The 26,127-nt window shown below is 37.4% G+C and overlaps 1 protein-coding gene across 1 annotated transcript in view; it reads left to right on the top strand.

The window, feature by feature from the left end:
- The window catches only part of ABCB11 (ATP binding cassette subfamily B member 11), a 112,873-nt gene that overhangs the window by 49,410 nt on the left and 37,336 nt on the right, over positions 1-26,127 (top strand). Inside the window, 7 exon segments of the mRNA XM_036743297.1 lie at positions 21-131; positions 2,261-2,386; positions 5,873-6,076; positions 8,986-9,156; positions 16,162-16,363; positions 17,249-17,324; positions 24,624-24,726. Coding sequence (XP_036599192.1) covers positions 21-131; positions 2,261-2,386; positions 5,873-6,076; positions 8,986-9,156; positions 16,162-16,363; positions 17,249-17,324; positions 24,624-24,726 — 993 coding nt within the window.

The raw sequence follows: 26,127 nt of genomic DNA, 5'->3' as shown, positions 1-26,127 counted from the left end.
CCCTACCCATTCTGCTTTAGAAACCAATCATTGACTGTATGTCAGAAGACGGTTACAAGCTGGATAGAGTGAAGGGTGACATTCAGTTCCACAACGTGACCTTCCATTATCCTTCCAGGCCTGAGGTCAAGGTAATTATCCTCTGGTGACAAATATTATTTATTAACATATTACAGTCTTCTTACTTGATTAATAATTTCCAAGATCCCACAATAAGGTTGGTTCCCTTGACGCTGATTGTTTCTGGGAGTGGGGTGATTTATTGTCAACTTTCTGGAAATGATCTTAAGGATTGTGTAATTCTTCTCTCTGGTGACTCACTTAGAACATTCTTTTGTGTTCTCCATTCTGTGCACATGCCTTGGGTAGAACACCAACTCCCAGTACTTTGAGATCCGTCAAACCTATGGGGATGTTGCTGAAACTAGTCACACAAGTCATGTCATTCTATTGACACATGACTATGTAAGGTACACAGTCTTCAGAGACAACGCAAGAGGAAAACTTCATCTCTCAACTTCCCTAGGATTCTGGGAAAGTGCCATTATATTGAGCTGTTGGGTGTATGAGGTGGCAAAGAGATGCCTTGGCTTCCTCTGCGTGTTTTCTTATTGGTAGGGCAGGTTCACAAGGGCTTCCAGGTCAGAGGTTCCAGTGATGGGCACGTGTCACTCTGTTATTACATTCTCATAACACAGATATAGGGATAGTCAAGCACCCTCTAGTGAGAATTTCCCTGACCTTACACGGCAACAGTCTTCAAGGCAATGACCCTTCAGGGAAATCAAGGTCCTTTCAAGCCATACCAGCTAAACTAGGTCTTTCTTTGTTACTAGTGGAACTCTATTAGATTCTCTTTAATTGGCATGACCTGGCGTGCATGCATACATTTAGCACCTACTGTGTACAAAACGTTGGTCTAGGTGTTGGAGAAGATAAAAAAGAAAATTATCACTATAGATATAGATACAAGTGTAGACATAAGCATGGTATGGGCTACTACATAGAAATATATACAACTGCCTCCAGAATCTGTAATTTATGTGATATTCTTAAAATTGATAATACGAAAAGCTAAAAGATTTGTTTTAATCTTGTGCATAGATGGTGGTACGCATAAATAAATAATGATTAAAAATCAGATACCTATGATGAAAGAGTAGCCTCATTGTGGTTTGTTAATAGATGTTTTTGAAGGGGCAGCTAGGTGGTACAGTAAGTAGAGCACTGGCCCTGGAGTCAGGGGGACCTGAGTTCAAATCCAGCCTCAGACACTTGACACACTTACTAGCTGTGTGACCTTGGGCAAGTCACTTAGCCCCAGTTACCCTGCCTTCCCCCCTCCAAAAAAGAAAAGAATAAATGCTTTTGAATGGGAATTCAGTAATTATATTTCTATTTAGATTTCTATCCTCAAGGCTGATTGTTTATTTGTCTAAACAAGATCTTCTTTGACTGAGTTATTGGAGTTATTAGAACAAGAATGTATATATATATATATATATATACTTATATATATATATATATACACGTATCTGTGTATGTGTATATATGTGTGTATGTGTATGTATGTGTATATATATAAGCTAGCATTATTTCTTTGGTATGAAATGAAATATTGGTAAAATTTAACCATATCTGGAAATCCCAAAACATTTTCACTTATTGAAGGCTCTAATCAACTTTTTTTGTTTAATTTTCTCCCTGAAATTTAAATTTTTCATATAAATGTTTCATATAAATATAATTATGATTTGGCTCTTTAATGTAGACATTAACCAAAATCTAACCTTAAAATGTTATATAATGTATGTATCATGCCTGAAGTACACAAATTTCCTAATATCTACTGATAACCTGCAAATTAGGAGATCATGCTTCTATGATGATCTATCTTCTTAATGTTTTGATTACTTAAAAAAAAAACAACTCTGCCTCATTTTGAGGCTTTGGTAGAACAGAATTCCTTTTTTTAAAAAAATTAATACTAAGCACCAACAATAACAATTTAACTTAATACTCCACTGATCTAAACAAATATTTTTATGCACTAATAGCAGACATTAGTTAAGTAAGCAATTAGATTAAATCCAAATGTGAATACTGGCACAGTCCAGTGTCAGTGTGCATGTGCGTGTGTGTGTGTGTGCATATATAGATGCAAGAGTGAATAAATTGACCTAGACAACCCTTTGTTCATTTTATGTCTTTGTGTGATATTCGTTGTAAAGCTGAACTATATTTTATTTTATTTTTTCAGATTTTAGATAACCTTAGCATGGAAATAAAATCTGGAGAGACAACTGCTTTTGTAGGACCCAGTGGGGCTGGGAAAAGCACAGCAATACAACTGATTCAGAGATTCTATGATCCCAGTGAAGGCATGGTGAGTTTCTTCAGGAAATCCCTTCTGTGTGTGAAGTTGGCCTTGAATGCTTTGACCACAATAGTTCTAGTCTACACTGGGACTGTGTCTACATTTACCCCTGATTCAAGCATTTTGACTAAATTGCTGAGTTGGAACAACCCGTTTGATTAATTATTTGGATTGAATTTGGACAAGTTTATTTGACAGTCAGTTCAGTCAAAATGATCCAACCAGTTACCTGGGAAAACAAGGCTTGAAATTTTTACCCTTCATTCTTAGCCTAAGCTTCCTTGACATTTTCTTGTCAGTCTCTTTTGTTTGTTTTTGCATAAATTGTTTACCTAAGTTACAGAGGCTCAAAATGTAAGGACAAGCACATTAAAACCTAAGTTGCACAGAGTTAGAGGCAGCACAAAGTAGCAGACAGAGATGGCTTTTCACTCAGGAAGATCTGGGTTCAAGTCTCTCCCTCTGACATAAGTTGGTTGTGTAACACCAGGGAAGTCTTGGACTTCGCAGTACCCAATGCAAACCTCTATGGTTATAAATTGCAAAATAGTTTGTGATCTGCACTGGTAGAGGGTATTTTCTCAACATCAATGGGAGCTCCTAATATCAACAAAATAAATTACAGGTCCAGGGATCCCAAAAGAATCTGTAGGTAGCATAATGGATAGAGCGCCTGGGCTGCAGTTGGAAAAACTTGAGTTCAAATCCGGCCTCAGACACTTACTAGCTGTATGACCCTGGGAAAGTCACTTCACTCTGTTAACCTGAGTTTCCTCATTTGCAAAATGAGCTGGAGAAGGAAATGGAAAACCACTCCAGTATTTTTGCCAAGACAACCCCAAAATGGGGCCACGAAGAGTTGTCCAGGACTGAAACTACTGAACAGCAAGAATCATACAGATTTTAAACAAAAGATTCAGTTACAGATTAGGGATAATTCTAAATTATTGGTAGTGGGTATCTTCCCCCAAAGTTTATGCAATTTCTCAAATTTAGCCTTAAATGTGTCACAGAATCACAGAACCATAGATTTGCATGGTCAGAAAGACTCTTAGTAGACATTTAATCCAGATCACACCTGAACAAAAATCCTCTTTACAACTATTTACTGAGACTCTGCTTGAAGATCTCTAGAGAGGGGAAGCCAACATCTCCAGAGGCAGCCTATTCCCTTTCGGAGACCTATAATGGCAGAGAGTTTCCTTTACATCAAGCTTAAGTTGGTCTCTTTGTTACATTCTGTTCATTGCTCCTAATTTAGTAACCTGGGGCTAAGCAGGATAAGTCTAATCTCTCTTCCCCATGACTGCCCTTCAAATGCCAGGAGGATAACTATCATGTTCATCTCTAAGGCTTCTTTGCTCCAGCCTTACTCTCCCCAGTCTGTTCAACTGATCCTCATTTGGCATGAATTTGAGGCCCTGCTCTGGACACCCTCCAGCCTAACTGGCTGAAAGCCTAGCTAGAAGTGGAAAGTCATGTTGGCAGGCACAGACCTCTCTGATTCTGGGTGACAAGCACATTTGAACACGCATTATTGATGGTCCCTGTGAAATTCCTTGTGCTGTCACACTCTGGAGAACTGCATTATTTTGAGGAACAGAAAAGAAGTCAGCAACAAAAGTGACTTCTCATTTTTCACAGACATGATGTCTCTCTCATACACTTTTCAAGGCTCTCGTTCCTCTTATCTGATTAGCACCTACAGTTTACAGGACATAAAGTGACTGCCATTTTTGCAGATAGTCTTTTAACTTGATGCCCCACTTTCAGATTACACTGGTGTACAATAGCAAGGTGTCTTTGTATGTACTACCAAAAAGTAAAATTTATTATGGAATTCATGCCCCAGTATGGTGATAGTTACTTACAAAGGCTGTGGCTTTTGATATCCATATTTTTACTACTTACCAATGCCCTACATGGGCATTGGGGTGTTCGGAGAGGACTAGCACTTCTAGTGTAAGGGCTAACAAGCCCTTTGCAGGACTGCTTATCCACCTTTAGTGTCCACCTGTCACCCAACTCTCATCTGTGGCTCCAAGGAGCTGTAGCATGGGCAGAGGTCACACTTTGGTAATACCATCTCAGTTGATGGCTCAACGAGTTTGAGGGCAACTGAAAGTCCTCAAACCCATCAGTGAGTCTACCCCAAGCATGTGAAGACTTCCTCTGGTGGAATGGATGGATGAGAACAATTTGTTCCACTGGCCATGAAGGTGGCTGAAGCAGGTACTGGGGAGCACTTAGAGCTTGGTCAGATATCAAAGACTCCAGGGTCCTCTACTGCATCCTGAGCCATTGCCAGTTGTCTTGACTTTGTCCTGTCACTGGATTGCCATGATTCTGGAAGAGAAAATGATGCTGATGACTGTGCAACTCTGCTTCACTTAAACCCAATTCCCGCACAAGTCAAGACATCGCCCATGACGTCATTGATCCTCTTTGAAAATGAAGGATGAACAACAACATGGGTATTAGTTTAAAGATAATAGACATTCAAAATCCCTAGCTCTTCAAGTGTATCTATGTTCTCATCAATGTGAGTATTCCTTCCAAGAAGATCACAACTCATCTGTGCTTGCCCCTGTCATGTGCCTCTCTCCTCTTGTCTTCCCATAAGTTCATCACAGCATATCTGCCCAAAGTGTTAGAGGCCTTCCTCAGTTTCCCTTGATACTGTAAAACTACCCAGTGGAGCACTTGGGCTATCTACCTGTCATCCATTGCTATTGCTGTGTGGCCAGGACAGCTCGTTTTATAGTCTTACGTTTTCCTGTTGACATGCTTTACTCTAGCTCTTCAAAGCTCCTTCTTTTTCATATGTTGCTACTGGTTCACACCCAGTGTGCCCTTCCGTGCTGTCCTCTGTGTGATACTTTTAATTCTTTTTTGAGTCTTGTAATTCTTTAATGATTGACCTGATTCACAGTCATTTCATTTGCTTTGCCAGAACAAGTTTAGATTTTTTTCCTTTGTTCTGATAGAAAAAAAAGCAACTTGTCCAACAACAGAATAAATGCATTGAATCAGACAGTGATTACACTGTCCATGTTTTGAAACAAACTGTTCTGAAAAGTCTTGTACTTGGCAAGTACTTACTATTTATTAAATTGGAGCTAGAGCTAAATCACCTTAGTGACGGACCCATTATGTCAAATCTTAGAATGATTTGATTATATTGAATCTTAGAATAATTTCATTACAAGGGAACTTAGAGGTCATCTAATCCAACCTCTACTTGGATGCTTGGATCCCCTCTACAATATATTCAACTGTGGTCATCTAAACTCCCCTTGAAGACCTCCAGTGATGAAGAACTCATTACCTGCCAAAAGGTCATGTTCTGTATATCAACATTGGAACAGTTACAAAGTGCATTACAATTTACAAAGTGTTTTTGTTAGTAATCATTTCTGACAGGTTGTGACAAAATGTTAAGATTCACATTACTGGAGGAGATCTCAGTGGTGACTGTGTTTTTATATTCTGCAGGTGACCCTGGATGGACATGATATTCGTTCCCTTAATATTCAATGGCTCCGATCTCATATTGGGATTGTTGAACAAGAGCCAGTCCTGTTCTCCACCACAATTGCAGAGAACATTCGCTATGGCAGAGAAGATGCAACCATGGAAGACATCATCAAAGCTGCCAAAGAAGCCAACATCTACAACTTTATCATGAATTTGCCACTGGTACTCTCTGCCTCACATCTACTTCACCTAAATTTATTGAATAGTAATCCTTTTTCTTTCAATTTCAGCCTTGAATGCCCATCTACATCTTAAGATAAATTACCAATAATAACATGGAATAAGTAATAACATAGAAGAAAATTGCCAATGAAAATCAACAAGTCAAGTCAATAGGCATTTATTAAGCATTTTTGATGTTCCAGGAACTGTGCTAAGCCCTGGGATACAAAGAAAGGCAAAAACAGTCCATGTCCTCAGAGCTCCCAGGCAAATGGGGGAGGCAACATGCAAAACGCTGTGTCTATACAATATAGATAAAGGGCAAATGGGAGATAAGCTCAGAGAGAAGGCACTAATACCCAGGGCGACTGGCCAAGTTCTTTTATAAAAAGGTGGGATTTGAGCAGAGACCTGAAGGAAGCCAAGGAAGTCAAAGATTGAGGTAAGAATAGGAACATTCCAGGCATGAGGCTCAGCCAATGGAAGGACGTGGAATTGGAAGATGGAATATTGAGTGTGAGGAACAGCAAGTAAAAATTTTTTTAAAAACTTCACTCTTCCTCATTGCTTTAATGGTGGTCCTTCAACCCACATGGGAGTACATAGCTCCATTCCTGGTTTTCTCTATCAGAGAAATCATTTGGCCTTGCTGTGTTGTGATTCCAATATAACTTAGGAAAGAGTGAAGAATATTTTTAAAATCATAAGTCCACCTGGTAGAAATAAATGTAAGCTCCTTGAGGGCAATGACTGTTTTATTTATGTCTTTGTTCCTCCAGTGCTTTGCATATGTTAGTTCTTTAATAAATGTTTATTTAATGAATTAATGAATTTTTAAAATACTATGACGACTTAGAGGCTATTTAAACCAACTCTCTAATTTTAAAGGCAAGAAAATCCGGGTTCCTAGAGGTAAAGTGAATTAACAAAAGTCACCACCTAATTAGTATCAAGGTCACTCTGAGAACCAGGTCTTATAAGCCACAAATTCACTGTATTTTCCAGTATGCCCTGAAAAACTTTCTTTTCTCCAAACTTAAATGACATAATTGAAATGAATATATACATACATGTACATATATATACACATGTACATACACATACACATAATTCCTATACCATTAAACATGTCTCTGACTTCAGTAACTAGACAAAATGGAGATTCCTGACAGTGCCATTGGTTATTTGAAAATAACTGGTATAATGGTGTTTTAAGGCCTAACAACTCTTTTTGTAGTTCACTTGTTCTAGGCGTGGGAAATTTTCTTTAAACTATAGCAAAGATGTGGCAACCACACCTTTGTCTCAGAAATTTAGGGGCTGCTGATAGAATTTACAATCCTTTAGTAAAACAACTAACTTAGTGCCTATTCAAAAAAAATAATTGGTTAAAATAGGAACTAACAGATGATCCATTTATCATAGTGATCTCCTTCCCAGATTTGTCCCTACCTGCTCCTCCCGCTCCTCCTGTGGTAGCTTTATAGTTTTCCAAGGTCTCTGGCTCCACCCCAAGGAGCAATGTCATGAGGTCTCACCCAATGCACAGATATTATCTTAAATAACTGATTTGAGGGATTATGTTCCTTGCCCCAGGCATGGCTTGGACTGCTTGTCCTCCAGGCAAAAAATCACTAATTACAGCTCTGGCCATCCAGGTTAACCAGATACTATAACTCGTGTCTTCAAGACATCTTCCCCTTCCACATCTGTCTTTTTTTAAAGGAATGTTTACACTTAAAATAAAGTTATTGATTTTAAAATAGGTAGGGGAAGTTTCCAGCCTCTGATATCTTAACTCACAGAGCAATTGATATAACCTTAAGCTTGAGTTTTTCTATCCTCATGTAGAAAAGTTGTGATGAATAATAATCATTTTTCAAGTCCATTTATAGTATCGCATGTTTTCATTTTCTTATATAAGATTAAAGTCTGGCTAATGCCTTGACCATTTGTAGTCTCTAAGATATTTAGTCAGACACAGGGTACATACTCAGTAAGTGTGGCTAATTCATTCAACTTAAGTTAAAAAAGCATTTTCTAAGCAACTTAATAGTAGTCATAATAATAGCTAGCATTTATATGGCACTTTAATGTTTGCAGAGCATTTTATAAAAAATATCTCACTTGATGTTCACATGAACACTGGAAGGCAGGTGCTATTATTATTCCCACTTACAGATGGGGAAATCGAGGCAAATAGAGGCTAAAAGACTTGCCCAGGGTCACACTACTAGTAAGTATCTGAAGGGGGATTTGAACACAGGTCCTCCTGATTCCAGATCCTTCGTTTTGTCTGTCCTCTATGGGCTAATTACTAATTAATAGGTTCTGTGCTGAGCAGTAGGCATACACAGACAAAATAAAAGGGAAAAAATATCCCTGCTTTCAGGGAGGGAGGTAATTATATATTATAACTAATATAATATAGCATAATTCCATAGTATAATTCATTTTATCATGATGAAAGATATAATGTGGTGGACTACTTTGTCATTCATAGCAGAAAGACAATTGTGAGAGTTGTGTTTTACTGAATTGTCTACCAAGAGAGAAAAGACAGGAATTTGATTTGTGTCAGAGTCTTCCAAGGTGATTTTTCAGGACCCTGATCAATTTTTCCTTTCACTGAAGAGTTTTATTTGATATTGGCCTAAGCGAAGAGTGTTTGTATAGCCTGGCAAGCTTGGGAATGCAAACATGAATCGATTTCTTCATCTTACACATGCCCCCAAATATCGATTAGACCATAACCTGTTTTTCTGAAAGGAGGAAATTTTTTCCCCTAGGGAAGTCAGAGCTGGTAAAGTTAAAAGTCTGAGCAGGACATAGTGTGAAAGAATGGATGTATCGAGCCATTGTCATGTACCAAAGGAATGTCTCATTTTAACTATTGTCTTTTGTCTTAGAAATTTGATACGCTTGTTGGTGAGGGTGGAGGCCAGATGAGTGGAGGCCAGAAACAAAGGATTGCTATTGCACGGGCACTGGTCCGGAACCCCAGGATCCTGCTTTTGGACATGGCCACCTCTGCCCTGGACAATGAGAGTGAAGCTATAGTTCAGGAAGCACTTAATAAGGTCTGTTGAAATGCTCAACTCATTTAGTATTGTAAATGTATAGAGGCTTTTGGGAAACATTTGTGTTCTGTGGCTTGTGTTGACATTTAGCCAGATTTGTGCAGGTGTGTGTGTTTGTAGTATAATGGTTTCCTCTGCTTGTGGATTATTGAAGAGGCAAAGAAAGCCTCTCTTTCTAGGGTTCCCAAGGTCAGCAGAAGAGAGTCTGGACTGAATCCCTGCTCTGCAAGTTAGAGAATTTTCCCAAGCCCACCAGCTGGGAAACCACAGGGACAGCGCCCTCTTCTGATCCTACCTTCCCCTGTCAGCATCAGATGAGGAGGTGACCACTGAGGGTCCAGGTAGAGGAGGACACAGACCTTTTGCAACACTCATGAGAACCAGGACTAGGGAAATAATGGTAGAGAAAGACAGAGAAGAATATCCTATTTCCTTTATTTCTTTTGCTGAGTTTAACAAATGCTGACATTTTAAATAACATTTCACACATATCACCTCATTCGGTCCTCACAAAATCCCTTTAAATTAGATACTACTGCTATTCTTATTCTCATTTTACTGATAAGGAAACTGAGGTTCAGAGAGGTTAAATGACTTGTCCATGGCTATACAGCTAGTAAATATTGAAGCCAGGATTTAGACCCAGATGTCACCAATGCTCTACCAAACTGCCTTTGTAGGCAGGCAGTTCAATTTAACAAGGGTTTATTAAGGACCTACTTTGTGCAAGCCACTACATTACAGTTGTTCCTTCCACATCATGGTGGTTAGGGGCATGGAGCCCCTATGATCTGGAAAATCGACATAAAATTTTTTGGCCCTCCCTTCATACCAGGGAAAATGTCTGATTTTTTTCTTTTTCTTTTATGGGGTGTTTACAGTACCTTATTTGGATTAAGTATTTGGTCAGAGACTCTGTGTCATCTGCTGGCCTTCCTGTGTCATCTGCAGCTTCTGCAAAACTCCTCCCCGCCCCCCCAAAATCCCATTTAATTTCTTATGCCAACCCATGATATATGGAAACCGTAATGGGGAAAGTCACAATGTGGAAGGGATAACTGTATAGAATTCCTGCCTTTGAGGAGCTTGTGATCTGATAGTTGGGCTACAAACACATACCTAGGGAGCTGAGAGTTCTGGTCTCACTCCCTAGTTTAATCAATCAGCAGGACATGGGAGGAAAGTCAGGCTTATGATGACTAGTGACCCTAGCTGTGGAGGAGGGGGCTTAATTTGCCTCCAGTCTGAGGAGTATATTGCTCAGAGCTAGGTGGTATTACTTACTGCTAAGATGATTTTTTAAAATGTTGAATGAATCTGGTCTTCCAAGTTATGGTACATGCCATTCAGAGGAGATCCATTGGGGCATGGGGAAAAAATTAGAACTTCTATTTATTTTTTTCTTCTTAAAAAGAAATTCATATTTACTAATTAATATTATGTAATGTTTAATATTTGCATTGGCACTGATTCCCTCACTCCATCTAAATGTCAGATGATCACACATCACCATAGTATTCAAAGTCCCTGAAGAAGAATGGGAATTGTTTGTCCTTTGTTCTCAAAGAGGACCATGACTTCAGGAAGGTGAGGCCATGACTTGCAAGTAAATTGGATTTAAATGAGGGACGGAGTGCAAAGTCATCAGCCTCGCTTTCTCCTCTGTAGCCATCTGGGTCCAATGGCAAGATATAAATCAGGACAACTAAAGATGGCCCCCATGGGAATTCTATAACACACGTTGACAGTGGTGCCCTTCTTTGTAAGGTACTATAATTTACCTGTACTGGGTTAAGAGGACCTACAGCTCATAGTGACTGATTTTAACTTAATTAATCCTTAGAAAATAGAGAGGTAACTTAAAAAGAGGCCTGCAAAGGAGCAAAAGCTAACCAGGAAATGGCTTCTATGACACTGATTCCTAGCATGAGTTTTCCACTAGTAACATTACTAGGTAAAAATAATGATGATCTAGCCAAATCTCACAAGAGACCAACTGGGGAGTGACCATGAAAATCTTTTGTACTATGCAGAAGGCCGCTGATTATCTTGTGGCAGTTATGGAAAGAAAAATGAGTAATGAATTTTTCTTTTATAAAAAAGACAAGTACTCCCAGTTTGCCAATTTTTTTCTCTTACAGGTGGCTGTCATGTTATGCAGCCTAGCAGTTTTTTTTTTAAGTGAACACATTTAATATGTCTCTTCAAGGTAAAAGTCACATTTAAACAATGAAGGAGAAATTGCTTTTCAAAAGGCACATGATAGAGGAGGGTTTTGAAAACAGATAAACATCTTTTGTCTGAGAGTAATGTTTTTCACAAACTTTCTCTTTCTTTTTCTTTCTTTTCTTTCTCTTTTTTCTTTTTCTTCCTTCCCTCTCTCTCTCTCTCTCTCTCTCTCTCTCTCTCTCGCTCTCTCTCTCTCTTCTTTCCTTCCTTCCTTCTTTCCTTTCTATAATACATGTCCTTTATAGAAATGCTCATTCACATTTCAAAAACTAGATTTTAAATTGAAATTTTTCCAAATTAAGAGTTTCTGTGGGTTTTGGATCTATTTCTTAAAATTATATTTAACAAACTTATATCTTCTGATTCATTTCCAAAACCAACTAATTGTTATCAGGGAAACTGGAAATTTACTAGCAAAATTTCAATTAAAAAAACCTTTGTATAATTGGTAAATGGGGTTTGAGAATGAGCATTATGATTGCGCAGGCTTAGTCATTGATATGCATTTGGATTTATCTTATCTTTTGCAAGCATTTTTTTCATATATGACAGTCACTAAAGCCAAGTTTCCATATAAACTGAACTTAGAACCAAACTTCAATTTCATTGCTCTCACTAAATTTTTATACTTAGTAGTTAGTGGGAACAAAAAGGTTTTTGCACAGTTAAGTAAAAGAAATTATTTTATACATATTGTTTATTTTGCTTTTTTATTTCTATTTTGTGTATGTTTTATAATGGGTATATTGGTTCAGTAATGCACATATACTATTTTATATCTATATGTATACACATATGTATGTATGTATATGTATATGTGTACATATGTGCAAATATGTACATGTAGTATCCCAAAGACTTTTGGGACACCTTATACATACTGGGGATTCATAACCAAATGTTCTTGCTAATAAGGGTGTGTGATCAAAAAAGGTTTGGAGAGAAGAGGATTCTGGTAAGATGGCAGAGTAGGTCAGAAAATTCCAGGCTCTTCAGATTTCTCCCACAAAGAAGACAAAATAGTGCCTCAGGGTGAAGAGCAGTAAAAATAAATAAGAGTAAAGACAGAACAGAGGTTCTCCTGAGACAACCCCAAGAAGATACAATGAAAAATCTCAGGACTAGATTTAGTCTCTGTGAAATGTAAACACCTCCAAGCTAGTTCCATTGAAACAGCAAGTGGGCTTGCTGGGTTGAAAGGTAGCCCCAGCCTCAGACACTAGAACTTTTACTTCCTAGGCAGTGTCATGAGTCTAAGCCTGAGCTAGGGAAGATTTAGGGAGCCTCTGATGATAAAGAACACTAGACTCAGCTGTGCTGCTTAGACACAGCCCTGGGTGAGAAAAAACTAGCCCATGCCTGGTGAGTGCAGAAGCAGTGGGGCAGGGACTGCATTGGCTATGAGCCTTTAGAAAAGGGAAGAGTTCTTGGTTTCATTTCCAGGCCAGAGGGGAGAACTGAAGGAGATCATAGACCAGAGGTGATTACAAAAAATAAGCTGCTACATATTTTTTAAAAAATGAGTAGGCAATAGAGAAAGAATCCAACCATAGAAAGTTGCTATGGGAATAGAGAAGACCAGGGTTTGTCTTCAGAGGAGGATAATGAAGCAAAAAAAAAAAAAAAAGCCTCAAATGGTCACCTGCCCAAAAAGAATTCATAGAAGAATATTAAAAAGACTTTAAAAATCAAATGAGAGAGATTGAGGACATTTTTTAAAAAAGAACAATCTAAGAAAAACAAGAAGATTATGAAAAGAAAATCAACAGAAAAGCAGATTCAGAATCTTAAGGAAAAAGATAACTCTTTGAAAATTAGAATTAGGCAAGGGGAAGCCAGTGAAATTATAATAGACCAGGAAATAATAAATTATAAAGAATCAAAAAATAGAAAAGAATACAAAACATATCATAAGAAAAACTACTGACCTGGAGAACACAACAAGAAGAAAAAACATAAGAACAATGAGACTACCTGAAAGCTATGGCCAAAAAAAATCATGATACAATAATACAAGAAATAATTAAAGAAAATTGTCCTGAAGCATTAGAACAAGAAGGGAAAGTAGAAATAGAAAAAAATCCACCAATCACCACCTGAAATAGATCTTACTAAGAAAATCTACAGGAATATCATAGTCAAATTCCTAAACCCCCAGCTCAAGAGGAAAATATTATGAGCAACAAGAAAAATACAATTTAAATATGGCAGTGCTACAATTAGAATCACACAAGACCTAGCAGCAGTAACACTAAGGTCCTGGAACACTACACGTCCTGGAACACATATATGGAAGAGCAAAAGAACTAGGGTTGTGGCCAAACATATCATACTCAGCAAAGTTAATCATAATCCTGAATGAAAAGAAATGGATATTTAATGAATTGCCAGACTTTCGGGATTTTGTTAAAAAAAATAACAACACAAAACCTAAACTTAATGGAAGATTTGACATATAAAATCCAAGAGAAATATAAGGTACATATCAAAGACTAATTACAACAGATTGAATAAGGACAGCCTGTTTACTTTTTATATGAGAAAGTGTAAAATGTATGTCTAAAATTGTTATTAGTAATTGGGTAGTTCAAAAGAAAGATTGGGGTAGACCTGAGTATGATAGGATTCTAAAAAGTAAAACCATTTAAGAAAAGGTAAAAAGAGAAATTGTACAAATGAGGTGCAAGAGGAAAAAGTGACACAGAGGAATTAGATGGGGGCAGACCTGGTACTTCTGGAACCCCATTTTCATTGGGAATGGGTTTAAGAGGGAATAATATATATACATATATGTATATATATATATATATATATATATTTAGAAGGCTATAAAAGTCTTCTAAATTCAGAAATAAATAAAATGCTAAGGGGATAGAGAGGGGGAAGAGGATAAGGTAGAGATCTTTGGAGAGGGTGGTAGGTTAAGTAATAGGTGGGCAAGGTAAAGTAGAGGAGTCAGGAGGGATAGGAAATATGAGATACACACAAACATAAAATTAAGATTAAAGGTAGAATTTATTAAGGAAAAAAAAACCAGAGGTAGTAATCATGATCTCAGACAAAGTTAAAGCTAAGAGAAATTTAATCAAAAGAGAAAAATAGGGAAGCTACACTATATGTCAGCCATATTAATATTGTTTTAGACTATTTAAAATAATTAGACAGTATAGGGTTGAAATAATGTTGTGGTTTAGGAAATGATGAGTTGGTAGACTCAGAAACATATGGAAAGACTCAGACCTATGAAGGAAGAGGTTATCCACTCTCAGAGAAACAGAGGACAAATAAGTATAATATGGTCTTACATAGGTGTATATGAATGTATATGTCTATTTGTGAATGTAATTACAGAAATCTAAGTATATGTATGTATATTTAAGTACATGTATGTATGTACATATCTATATATAGGTATGTATATATATATGTTTGTATATGTATGTATGCATGTATGTGTATATCTTGGTGTGTATATCTTTATGTTTGTGTGTGTATGTGTTCAAGTGTGTGGGTATATATGTATATGTACATGTGTGTATATAGATATATATAGATACATACAAATTATATATTTACATATCCAGACTTAATTGAAGCCTTCTTGGGGGGAGGGGAAGAAAGGAGGAAAAAGAACAAAGTAAAAAGTATACAGCAGAGAACAAAAGAAAACTTACAAGGAAGCAAAGTCGGACAGCTCTGAATACAATTTATAGTATTTATTATATAGGCTTTCTTGGAATGGAAATTTATTAATGTATATTTGGAATCTACTTTTATGTTCTGCTGTACTCACAGCAACGCTTTTTTTCTTTTTCTTATTTTGTATTCCTTTTAACATTTAAGTTTATAACATGTTTCTTTTTCTCTTATTGCATATTTAAGTTTTAGTATTTAAGTTTAAAATTAAAAAAAATTTTTCTTAAAGGTTTGGAGACTATTACTCTAGAAGTAAGTTTTTGACCTTTAGTGGTCAGAACTAGAATGTAAATTCTTCAGAGATCAGAGACAATATATATCTTCTGTTTCTTTTGCATCTTCTGGAAACACCTAGCCCAAAGCCCTGCATTTAGTGACTGCTCGGCACATGTTGCATGTCTGAAAGGCATTTGTTTTCTTTTGAACTGAATAAGTCAGTGATATATCGAAAATATCATTTTTATTGCAGAAGCTAGCAATTGAACATTTGTAAGATTGAAATACTGCCAACCTTTAAATAACTTAGAAGACTTAAAGTATTTAAAAAATTTTTTATTCTTTTTTATCATTCTTATTTCTAGATTGGTGGCAGGTACTAAAGAGATATTTCTTTCTTGACTATCAGAAAGTGGGATGGCACAAACTAGTCTTTGAATAGTTAGTTGCTTGTCAGTGTTCGTGTATAGCAAATTTCTGATCTACGAAAGAATTCTAAGGAAGTGAGGAGAGAATTTGACTCAGTATTCCCTGGTCATTATTCAATTTTCTATCATTAAAATATCGCCCAACTCTGATCAACGTAATGACCAGGAGTGATCCTAGAAGACCAATGAGGAACCATGCTACCCACTTTTTGACAAAGAGGTGATGGATTCAGGGTACAGAATGAGTCATATGTGTTTGGACACAGCCAATGTAAAAATCTGTTTGTCTTCATTATACATATTTCTCATAAAGATGTTTTTTCTTTAATTTGGTGGCAGAGGATAGGAGGAAAAGAAAATTAATTTTTGGTCACTAGAAAAAAGTAAAATTTAATTTTTAATAAAGAAAAAATATGTTACCCATCCTTTCTCACAGGCTCAGCATGGACGTACAACAATCTCAATAGCCCACCGCCTGTCTACTGTCCGAGCTGCAGATGTCATCATTGGATTTGAACTGGGAAAGGCTGTGGAGAGGGGTACCCACGAAGAGCTGTTGAATAGGAAAGGTGTTTATTTCACTCTGGTGACTTTGCAAAGTCAAGGAGACCAAAGTTTAAATGAAAAGGCAGTAGAAGGCAAGTGTCCTTTTTCCTTACCCTTGTGAAATGGTATTGTAAATGGACAGAAGGTGACTCTCAGGTGTATCTATGCACCATACACATGGAAGTAGAGATCTCAAAAGCTGTGAGATCTCCAAGGTGTGTGTGTGTGCGTGTGCGTGTGTGTGTGTGTATGTGTTATGTATGTTTTGGTTTTGGTTTTGTGTTTTTGGGGGGTAGCTAGGTGGAACAGTGGATAGAATGTAGGGCCTGGAGTTAGTAAGACCTAAGTTCAAATCTGACCTCAGACACTTACTAGCTGTATGACTCTGGGCAATACACTTAAGCCCTGTCTGCCTCCCTTTCCTCAACTCTGGGAGATAATCATAGCACCTACCTTCCAGGGTTGTTATGAGGATCAAATGAGATAATATTTGCAAAGTGTTAACACTGTGCCTAGCACATAGAAAGTACTTAACCAATGTCTGTTTCCTTCCTTCCTTCCTAAAAGTTTTTTTAACCAAATAAATATAAACTTTCCCCCCTCACATTGTGCTTTATAGAGTCAACTATGAGTCCATTTAGTTTCACCTGCATGGCTCTCTTTTTCTGAATTGGCTTTACCATTGCCTGTCACTATTGAGAAGTCCTCCCCAGGCTCCATATTTCTCATTATGGTTTTGTCTTCCTGAGGGGACAATACATAGGACACTATAGAATCTCCTTGACTAAAAGCCATTTTTAGCTCAGTGGTGCTATATATAACAAGTCTTTTTTCCCAATGGTGGTAATAAATATTATCTACCCCGAACAAACATGTATATTGCAGTTGGCATTTTTGACATGGAAATTAATGGTTCTCCTTATCATCTATTCTATTTTCACCATGTGCTAAGAGGTTGTTTGTGCTCTCTCATACAGGAAACGGTGTGCCTGATGATGCTAAACTGGAGAGAAAGCCGACCTTCCAAAGGGGCAGTTACCGGGACAGTCTACGGTAAGCCTAAATCACACGGTGCAATTTACAGTTTTCAAAATTTTTCTATGTTCTTCTAAAACTGTTTTCTCCACTAGTACATTTCTGAGGGTCACATATCAGTGAACAGAATTTTCAGGAGGTTCCTGAATGCATATATGTCACAGCGCACGTCTATCAGTAATTAGCAAATAAGTGGATTGTGTCTATGTTGGCTTCCTTCTCGACCTAATTGAAGGCTTCTCTGAAAGTGTGATTCAGAAAGTGTTCCTCAAACACCTACGACAAACATACCAGGCATTGTGCTAGGCTCACAGGATACAATGACAGAGATGAAACAATCTGTGTTCTCACGGAGCTTCTATGGGGATGGGGAGGGTGGAGGGTAGGAAATAGTGTATGTGCTAATAAGTAAATACAGAGTAATTTGTGTTATTTTGGAGATATGAGAGGACTAATAACTGGGAGGATTAGGAAGGGTGCCTTGTCAGAGGCATCACTTGAACTGAGCCTCAAAGGGAGATGGGTGTTCTAAGAGGCAAGAGATGAAATACTCTTGATCATGTGGAGGGGCAGGGGGGAAGGATGTCATAACTACTCAAAGAATTGTTTGTTGAGCCCAGAAAGTTGATAAATGAAAAAGTGGTTGTCTTTAGTCTTTTGTCCCCACAAACCCATTGTTATGTAATTTTACCTTCAAAGTCAAACCCATGAATTTTAATTTTTTTTCCTTTTTCCTTATTAGCACCATGCTCTGACAAATACAAGTAATTTTTTAAAAAATCTGTTGCCAAAGTAACCCACCAGACACCCTACAGTGTTTTTTACTGAATTAAATGAGCAATATATTTTGTGGAGCAGTCGAGATACGTTTTCCAAAGATCTGTTGAATATCTCAATATTTCCTTGGTTAATAAATATTGCTGTTCACCTTAATGGTATAGTTCTACGTTTTTACTGGGAAAATGACAAACTTTAATCTTGAACCTTAAATTAGAACTTTAAACCAAATCACTCATAAAATAATAAAGATATGGCTATAAACAATTCAGTCAGACTATATTTTTTATCAATATACTGTCACTAAGGGTTTTCTTTTGAGTTAAGATTGGAGTCTAATAGCACAGTTAATGAAATACCACAGCATATCTCTCCCACTGTCTGCACTATTTCTGGGATATTTAATTAAAGTCTGTGCCCTGAGAAGATGCTCACTTATAGGACTGTCTCATTCCAGTTGTTAATTGTTTAATGAAAAAGTTTCAAAAGGCTCTGATCAAAATATTCTTCTTAAAACTGAGTTCAAATACCAACTCACTCAGCATTCTGAACACAGTTGCTTTTCTTTGTAGCAAGATTTTCTTTCTTTCTTTTTTTCATTTTGAAGATACCTCTTTTTAGAAGAAAGTCACCTTCCCACCAAACATTCTCTTAACTTGAAGGACTTTGAAGAGTGAAAGTCATAAAAAATATTGAGTAGTCAAAACTATTATGTTATGCTTTGCAGTTTTCTGTCATCATGTATGTTAAAGTTTTGATAATGATAGCTTACACTTTATCTTAAACTTAGCAACAATTGACAAAACCATTCAAACAAAATGAAATTTCATATATAAGTTACAAATTACTTACAACTTGTTTTTAACTATGTATATTAATTTTAATACAGTGACAAAAAGAAAAATCCTTACTACTATATCCTCTTCTTGTTTCTCTTTATTTCTGCATTTTTCAGATATTGACACTTTAAAAAAAGACATAGTTGTAGTTAGTGTGTGTATATGGTGTCCCGAAATTCTTAGTACAGTTTAAAGTTTTAATATCTTTAATTGTTTAAAAGTGCGCTAAGACTTTTAGAACACCCTGGACATTGGTGTTCTAGTTCTTTTCTCTTTACTCTTCATCGTTTCATTTAAGTCTTCCTGCACTTCTTTCTGATGAGGTTTTGGGGTGCTGGGACCCCAAGAATGTCAAGGCAGAGTTGCCTGGAATGAATTCATGCACTCAACTTTCTCTTAGTTAAGTGGCAAGGAGTTTATTGTAACACTTTAGCCAAATCAGGCAAGGATCCTTATGGCAACCTGAGAGACTAAGGATGGTGCTGGAATTTATATGGAAAAGGGGCATGGAAAAGGAATGCCAGGGATATTAATTAGGTAATCTAAGGGTACAGGTGTCTTTGGGAGCTATAGATGGAAAAGTGTAGGGAGTATATCAGACATTGAGGGACTTGTCAGAGGCGTGGACCTTGGGGATCTGGTGAGAGGAAGAGTCCTTGGGCCAGCCAGGGACAAAACTCCTTGGGCCAGGCACCCTTCTGCCTATTCTGATAAGAGAATGTGTTCTGCAACAAGAGAAAATTTTCTCACAGGTCAGGGGCTTACTGAGAAATTGGGAGGCATCTAGAGACATGATCTTAGGGCTGGGGCCTGAGCACCCCATCATCCGTATCCTTCATATGTGTCCTTTCTTATGGTACAATAATTTTTCATTATAATAATATCCTATAATTTGTTCAGCCATTCCTTGATCATCAAACATATAGGTTGCTTCTTGCTTTCTGCAGAATTCATATTTGATAGCATTTGTATGATATTATAAAATGTTCTCATCACAACAGCCCTCTGAGACAGTGCACGTATTATTGGCACCATGTTTTTAGATGAAGAAACTAAAACTCAAGTTATGTGTTGTACCCAGAGTCAGGTCTTTTGACCTTAAGTCCTAGGTGGTACAGTGCATAGAGTGCCAGGCATGGAGTCAGGAAGATCTGAGTTCAAGTCCAGTCTCAGACACTTATCAGCTGGGTGACCCTGGGCAAATCACTTACCTCTGTTTGCTTCAGTTTCCTCATCTGTAAAATGAGCTGGAGAAAGAAATGGCAAACTGCTCCAGTACCTTTACCAAGAAAATCTCAAATGGGGGTCATGAAGAGTTGGACATGAATGAACAACAACCAGTGATCTTACTGTTATGTATACGTGTTCTTGATTCCAATGGAATAGTCCTAAATGGAATTTTTAAAAAATGGTTGCTCTAGGCCTTTCATGTCATTAGTAAGGAGACTCCCCTTTAAAAATGCAGATCCACGTCTCTTGTGCAACTGACCTCCTTAATAAAGAGTCAACTGGGGTACCGGGGACCAGTGGACTTGTCAGGGTGATGGTCATTAGGTTCCAAAGACAAAACTGGAAGCTAAGTCTTCCTAACTCTGAGTCTGACTCCCTACTCCCTAGGCAATATCGCTTCTCAATGGAAATTATAAACCATAAATGTGATTTCTTTCCTACAAAGAAAATAATCTAGATGATATTTTCACTCCCAGGTTAAGCATTCAGACAAGGCAATAACAAGAGGAGTGGTCTAGGGTGATAGAAATGGGGAACAAACCTTAAACAAACTTTTAGGTACTGGTTTGAGTTTTTCAGATGAAAGTCACAATAACCATTCTAAATTGTCTGCTTAATGTTTTTCATTTGTATTAATTAGTCATATTCTAGAACATACCTTTTCTATTTGAGAAGTTCTAAAAACGATAACCTTACACAAGAATCAAGAGAAGTATGAAAAGGTAAACAAGGAAGAGAAATCATAAGGGACTTACTAAAGTGGAACTGTTTTGTTTACATTCCTACGTGGAAAGATGATGTGTAGAAGCTTCCCTTAACTAGCTCCACCTGAGGCCTGTTAAGGGGATTAATAGGCAGGGAAGATTTTTTAACCACTATATATATATATATATATATATATATATATATATATATATATATATATATATATATGTATATATGTATATATGTATATGTATATATATACACACATACATATATATATGTATATATATGTATATATATGTAGACAGAGGGCACAGGGTGAGTTGAATATTATGAAGGGATGATATCTAAAAAAAAAATCAAATTAAGGGATGAGAGAGCAATATATTGAGAGAGGGGGAAAAGGAGAGATAGAATGGGGTAAATTATCTTGCATAAAAGTGGCAAGAAAAAGCAGTTCTGTAGGAAGGGAAGAGGGGGCAAGTGAGGGGGAATGAGTGAATCTCTCTCATTGGATTTGACCTGAGGAGGGAATAACATACACACTCAATTGGGTATCTTACCCCACAGGAAAGAAGGAGGAAGGAGATAAAAAAGGGGGGATGATAGAAGGGAGGGAAGATAGGGGGAGAAGGTAATCAAAGCAAATACTTTTGAAAAGGGAGAGAATTGAATAAAGGGGGATAGGATAGAAAGGAGCAAAATATAGTTAGTCTTTCACAACATGAGTATTGTGGAAGGGTTTTACATAATGATACACATGTGGCCTATGTTGAATTGCTTGCCTTCTTAGGGAGGGTGGATGGGGAGGGAAGAGGGGAGAGAATTTGGAACTCAAAGTTTTAAAAACAGATGTTCAAAAAAAAATGTTTGCATGCAACTAGGAAATAAAATGTACAGGCAATGGGGCATAGAAATTTATCTTGCCCTACAAGAAAGTAAGGGAAAAGGGGATGGGGTGGGGAGTGGGGTGACAGAAGGGAGGGCTGACTGGGGAACAGGGCAACCAAAATATACGCCATCTTGGAGTTGGGGGAAGGGTAGAAATGGGGAGAAAATTTGTAATTCAAACTCTTATGAAAATCGATGCTGAAAACTAAAAATATTAAATAAATTAAATAAAAATGACAACCTTTTCAATGACCACAGAGAGATACCTACAGAGAGATATATACATAGGGAAGGAACGGTTACTCTTTGGTAGAAAAGATTAACTGTAATGAGTGAGGAGGCCTAAATTGGTAGCTGAAAGAGACTGTAAAGGTTGTCCAATTCAAACTTTTCATTTTATAGATGAAGAAAATGAGGCTCTGAAGAGGTTAAGTGACTTTCCCAAGGTCACATATGTAGTGTCAAAGACAGGAGTTGCACCCAGAACCTCTGACTCAAGAGCCATTTCTCTTTCCATTGTATCACCACCCCACCTCTTATGAAAAATTTTGTGCTAAAACATTGGACTCAGCTCTGCAATATTTCAGTCCCTCCCTAGTAGAATGATAGGTACATGAATTTTATTGTGTTACCTGAAATTAATGTTCTGCAAACAAGGAACTCATTGATACATTTAAGAAGGGTCCTTGAAGCTCACAATTTCATCTGGCATGAGACATCATAGGGAGCCATTCCAAACTTCTAAGGAGGGGGACATTGTCAATTCTATCTTTGACCACACTTCTATGTTCATCCTTTCCTCTCTATTCACATAGCTTCTACCCTTAGTTCAGGCCCTTATGACCTCTTACCTGCTGCACTGCAACAGCTTCTTAATTGGTCTTTCTGTTTCTAGTCTAGCGTCTACACTGCTGCTACCACTACTCACTGGCATATCTTCTACCTTCCCCAGGTTGAAACTTATCTGTCTTGTATATCACTTCTTTTTTCTGGAGCAAATGACTCTACCTATGTTGTCTAATCTAAAAAAGGGTCTTGATGTTAGGGGATCTAAGAATAAGTAGGAGGGGGAGCATGGCATCATGACAGACCAATAGGGAAGAATACCTGTGGGTTGGACCAACTTTGTGTCCGCTCTTTGATCCCAGCTAGTTTTGGTTTGGTCCTCTAGCTGAGTAAATATGTATGAAAAGATAAGATCTTTGGTTCAATTTTGCTAAAATGTTCAATACACAGAGTGATCCCTAATGTTTGGTGTGCTGTGTAGAACCTGCACAATGTTGCCCCAGGGTGCCACCCTGCACCACACCCATGAACATGTTTATACAGAGAAAATCAGGTGATGTAATCTGGTTGGGCCATGCCAGGCAAAAGGGGAATCATATGCAAAGAAACATCTAGAATGACTGATAAATTAATCCATAGGTGCAACCTCTGACACCCAAGTAAATTTGCCTATCTCTGTCTTTATCTTTGTAGGCTCTATAAATAACAGGTATATTTAAAAATGCTTGAGATCTGCTTACCCTAGATTTATAAAAATAATAAATAAACACATAGATTAGATAGATGGATAGATGATAGATGATAGATAGACAGACAAATGATAAATAGACAGACAGACAGATAGATAGATAGGTAGATAGATAGATAGGAGCAAAAAACAAACCACACTGTCTCCCTTTGTACTCTTGAGTATAAGAAAATACTTGCTTCAAGCACCTAGGCCCACTGATTCAGTCTTCAGTTCTGGAGAGAGCTGATTTCCTGGGTTGAGATAATATATAAGATTTCACTTTTTAAAATCTATATGAAGGCATCATGGTTAGTGGAAAGTAAGCTGGATTGAGACAGGACACTTGCATTTGAGACCTGGCTCTACCCTTAAATTGTTTAGAGGACCTAGGGCTAGTCAGATAAACCCTCCTAGGGGTTTCATTTTCCTTATCAGTAAAATGAGGAGGTTGAAATAAGTGACCTCTAGGACCCCTTCGAGCTTTGAATCTATAACCCTTTGAAGAAAATCGAGGATATCATGTCTCCTAGTATATGAGAGTGGGTGTGCACAAGTATTCAAGTATACAAGCTGCGTGTATGCTATTTATAAACCTATCCATCAGATCCAAAGATGGTGAGGCTATCTCCATCATTCGAGGTCCTAAAGCAGATTGGGGCGCTAGGTTACAATGAATGACGATCACATCAACAATTTAAAAAAGACCGCTGTAGTTCAAGGTTCACAAAGCACTTCCCTTATAACAATCATTTGGAGTAAGTGGTTTATGTATGGTTATTCCCATTTTACAGATGAGGAAACTGAAGCTAAGGGGAATTTTCCCAAGTTGACACCTTGATTTCCAGGCCTTGGGTATCTAAATTCATTTAAGTATAAGAAGTCATGAAAGGACAGCACGTGAACTGAAGTGAGGAGTATGTGGAAGACGAGAATAGCTTTGTCTTGGTGGGGGGAAGTGGCGATTTGCTGATTGTATTCATTTGAGCCTCTGACCACAAAGGCTGTGTTACTTTTAAGCAGTAGCTTCATTCTCTGGCCTCCATCTTTGAAAAAGAAGAGAGTAGCATACCAAGGTTCCTCCCAGCATTGACCATTTAAGATTCTCTGATTCTTCTTTCGCAGTCAGCTAACAGGTCACTTCTCCCGCTCTGGCTGTTCAATTGAAGGACTGGGCTGATCACCTAGTGGCCAGCTCTATTGCAAATCTTACCAGGAAGCCCTTTGGTACTAATGCTGGATTGAAATTTTTGCTGATTAAATTTTTTTTCAATTCATGCTTGTGGTGTAAACCTAAGTAGAAGGGGAGCTCATTCCAACCTGTCTGGAATACTTAAGTCTCTTTCATCTTTCTGTTTTCAGAGCTTCCCTACGCCAGCGTTCCAAGTCTCAGCTTTCTAACCTGTTGCAGCAGCCTCCGTTACCTGCTTTAGACAACACATCTGTTTATGAAGAAGACACCAAGGTCAGACATAAATATACATGGGGAAAATGGAGGATAAATATAACCCACATCATTCAGATGTCATTTAAACCTAAGCATATGGATTTATTGGGAGTTTCTACAATAAATTGCTCTAACTCAGACTAATTGGGGGAAAGTTATGCTAAAGTAGTAACATGTCAGAATTTTCACTGTTTTAAAGTACTTAATGGCAATGAAAACTAGACCAATAAAGCATTGTGTAAATAGAGGTTTGTAGGAGATTTTAATGAATCAGTAAGGATTACTTATAATTAGCAAATTAATTACTGATATGTAATTGTGCTTCTAAAATACTTGAGAATGCTGGAAAACATCCTCTTCTCTTATGGTTTAAAATATCCCCCTACAGTCATGTTTATAAACATTTGCACTACTTCTCCATGTAATTCACATAATTTTTAAGGAAGGCTTTGCTAAACAAAGGTAAATTTGAGCCTAATCCCTGACCAAATGAAAACACATTCTTTTTTTTTTGAGGGGGGGGGGAAGGCAGGGCAATTGGGGTTAAGCGACTTGCCCAAGGCCACACAGCTAGTATATGTGTCAAGTGTCTGAGATCGGATTTGAACTCAGGTCCTCCTGGCTCCAAGGCCAGTGCTCTACTCACTGTGCCATCTAGCTGCCCCATGAAAACACACTCTAAATGAATGGGATCTGAATTAACGTCATTTACAAAACACTACAGTAGAGAGGACACTGAATTTGGATTCAGGAAGGCCTAAGTTTAAATCCTTCATAGTTCTGTGACCCTGAGCAAATCATTTAATCTCTCTGGGACTCAGTTTCCTAATCTGTAAAATAAGGGATTGAATGCAGTGCCTTCTAAGACCCCTTCCAACTTTGCAACTTTGATTCTGTTTCATGGAACTCTTTCTTTAAACACACACAATTTTCCAAGTTTTTGGAGAAATTTAAAACAAATGATAAAGCACAAAAGTCATGGCACAAAAGACTAAAGATACAAGAAAAGAATCTACACGTATGCATAAATGTCTCTCTTTGTAATACAGCAAATACTGGGCTTTATGAATATTGTTTAAACTTACCTAAGCTTAAGCTTACTGTAGCATGAGAGCAACGATTTTCTATAATATTTTATAAAGGCAAGTTAGAAAAGAAACAATAAAATAACTAGAATTTTAAGTACCAACAGAATTCATGACTTTGTGTGTAGTAAGATAACAGTGCATTTAGCATTTTTAAACAAAATCTCAGATTCCATTTTGGTTAGGGGAATTTAGAATTTGCCTTGGGTAATTGTGAACATTTGTGACCCATTATGAAATATGGAGGGAATTATAGTGTGGTTTACAAACAAAAGATGGAGTGGGAAGGACCATAAAGTTCATCTTTTGTCTTAATGTGGAGTCATTTTACAAA

Source organism: Trichosurus vulpecula, chromosome 2, assembly GCF_011100635.1.
Source record: "Trichosurus vulpecula isolate mTriVul1 chromosome 2, mTriVul1.pri, whole genome shotgun sequence".
Classification (NCBI taxonomy): domain Eukaryota; kingdom Metazoa; phylum Chordata; class Mammalia; order Diprotodontia; family Phalangeridae; genus Trichosurus; species Trichosurus vulpecula.
Note: the sequence above shows the minus strand (reverse complement) of the source record. Positions and strands in the feature narration are given on the sequence as shown.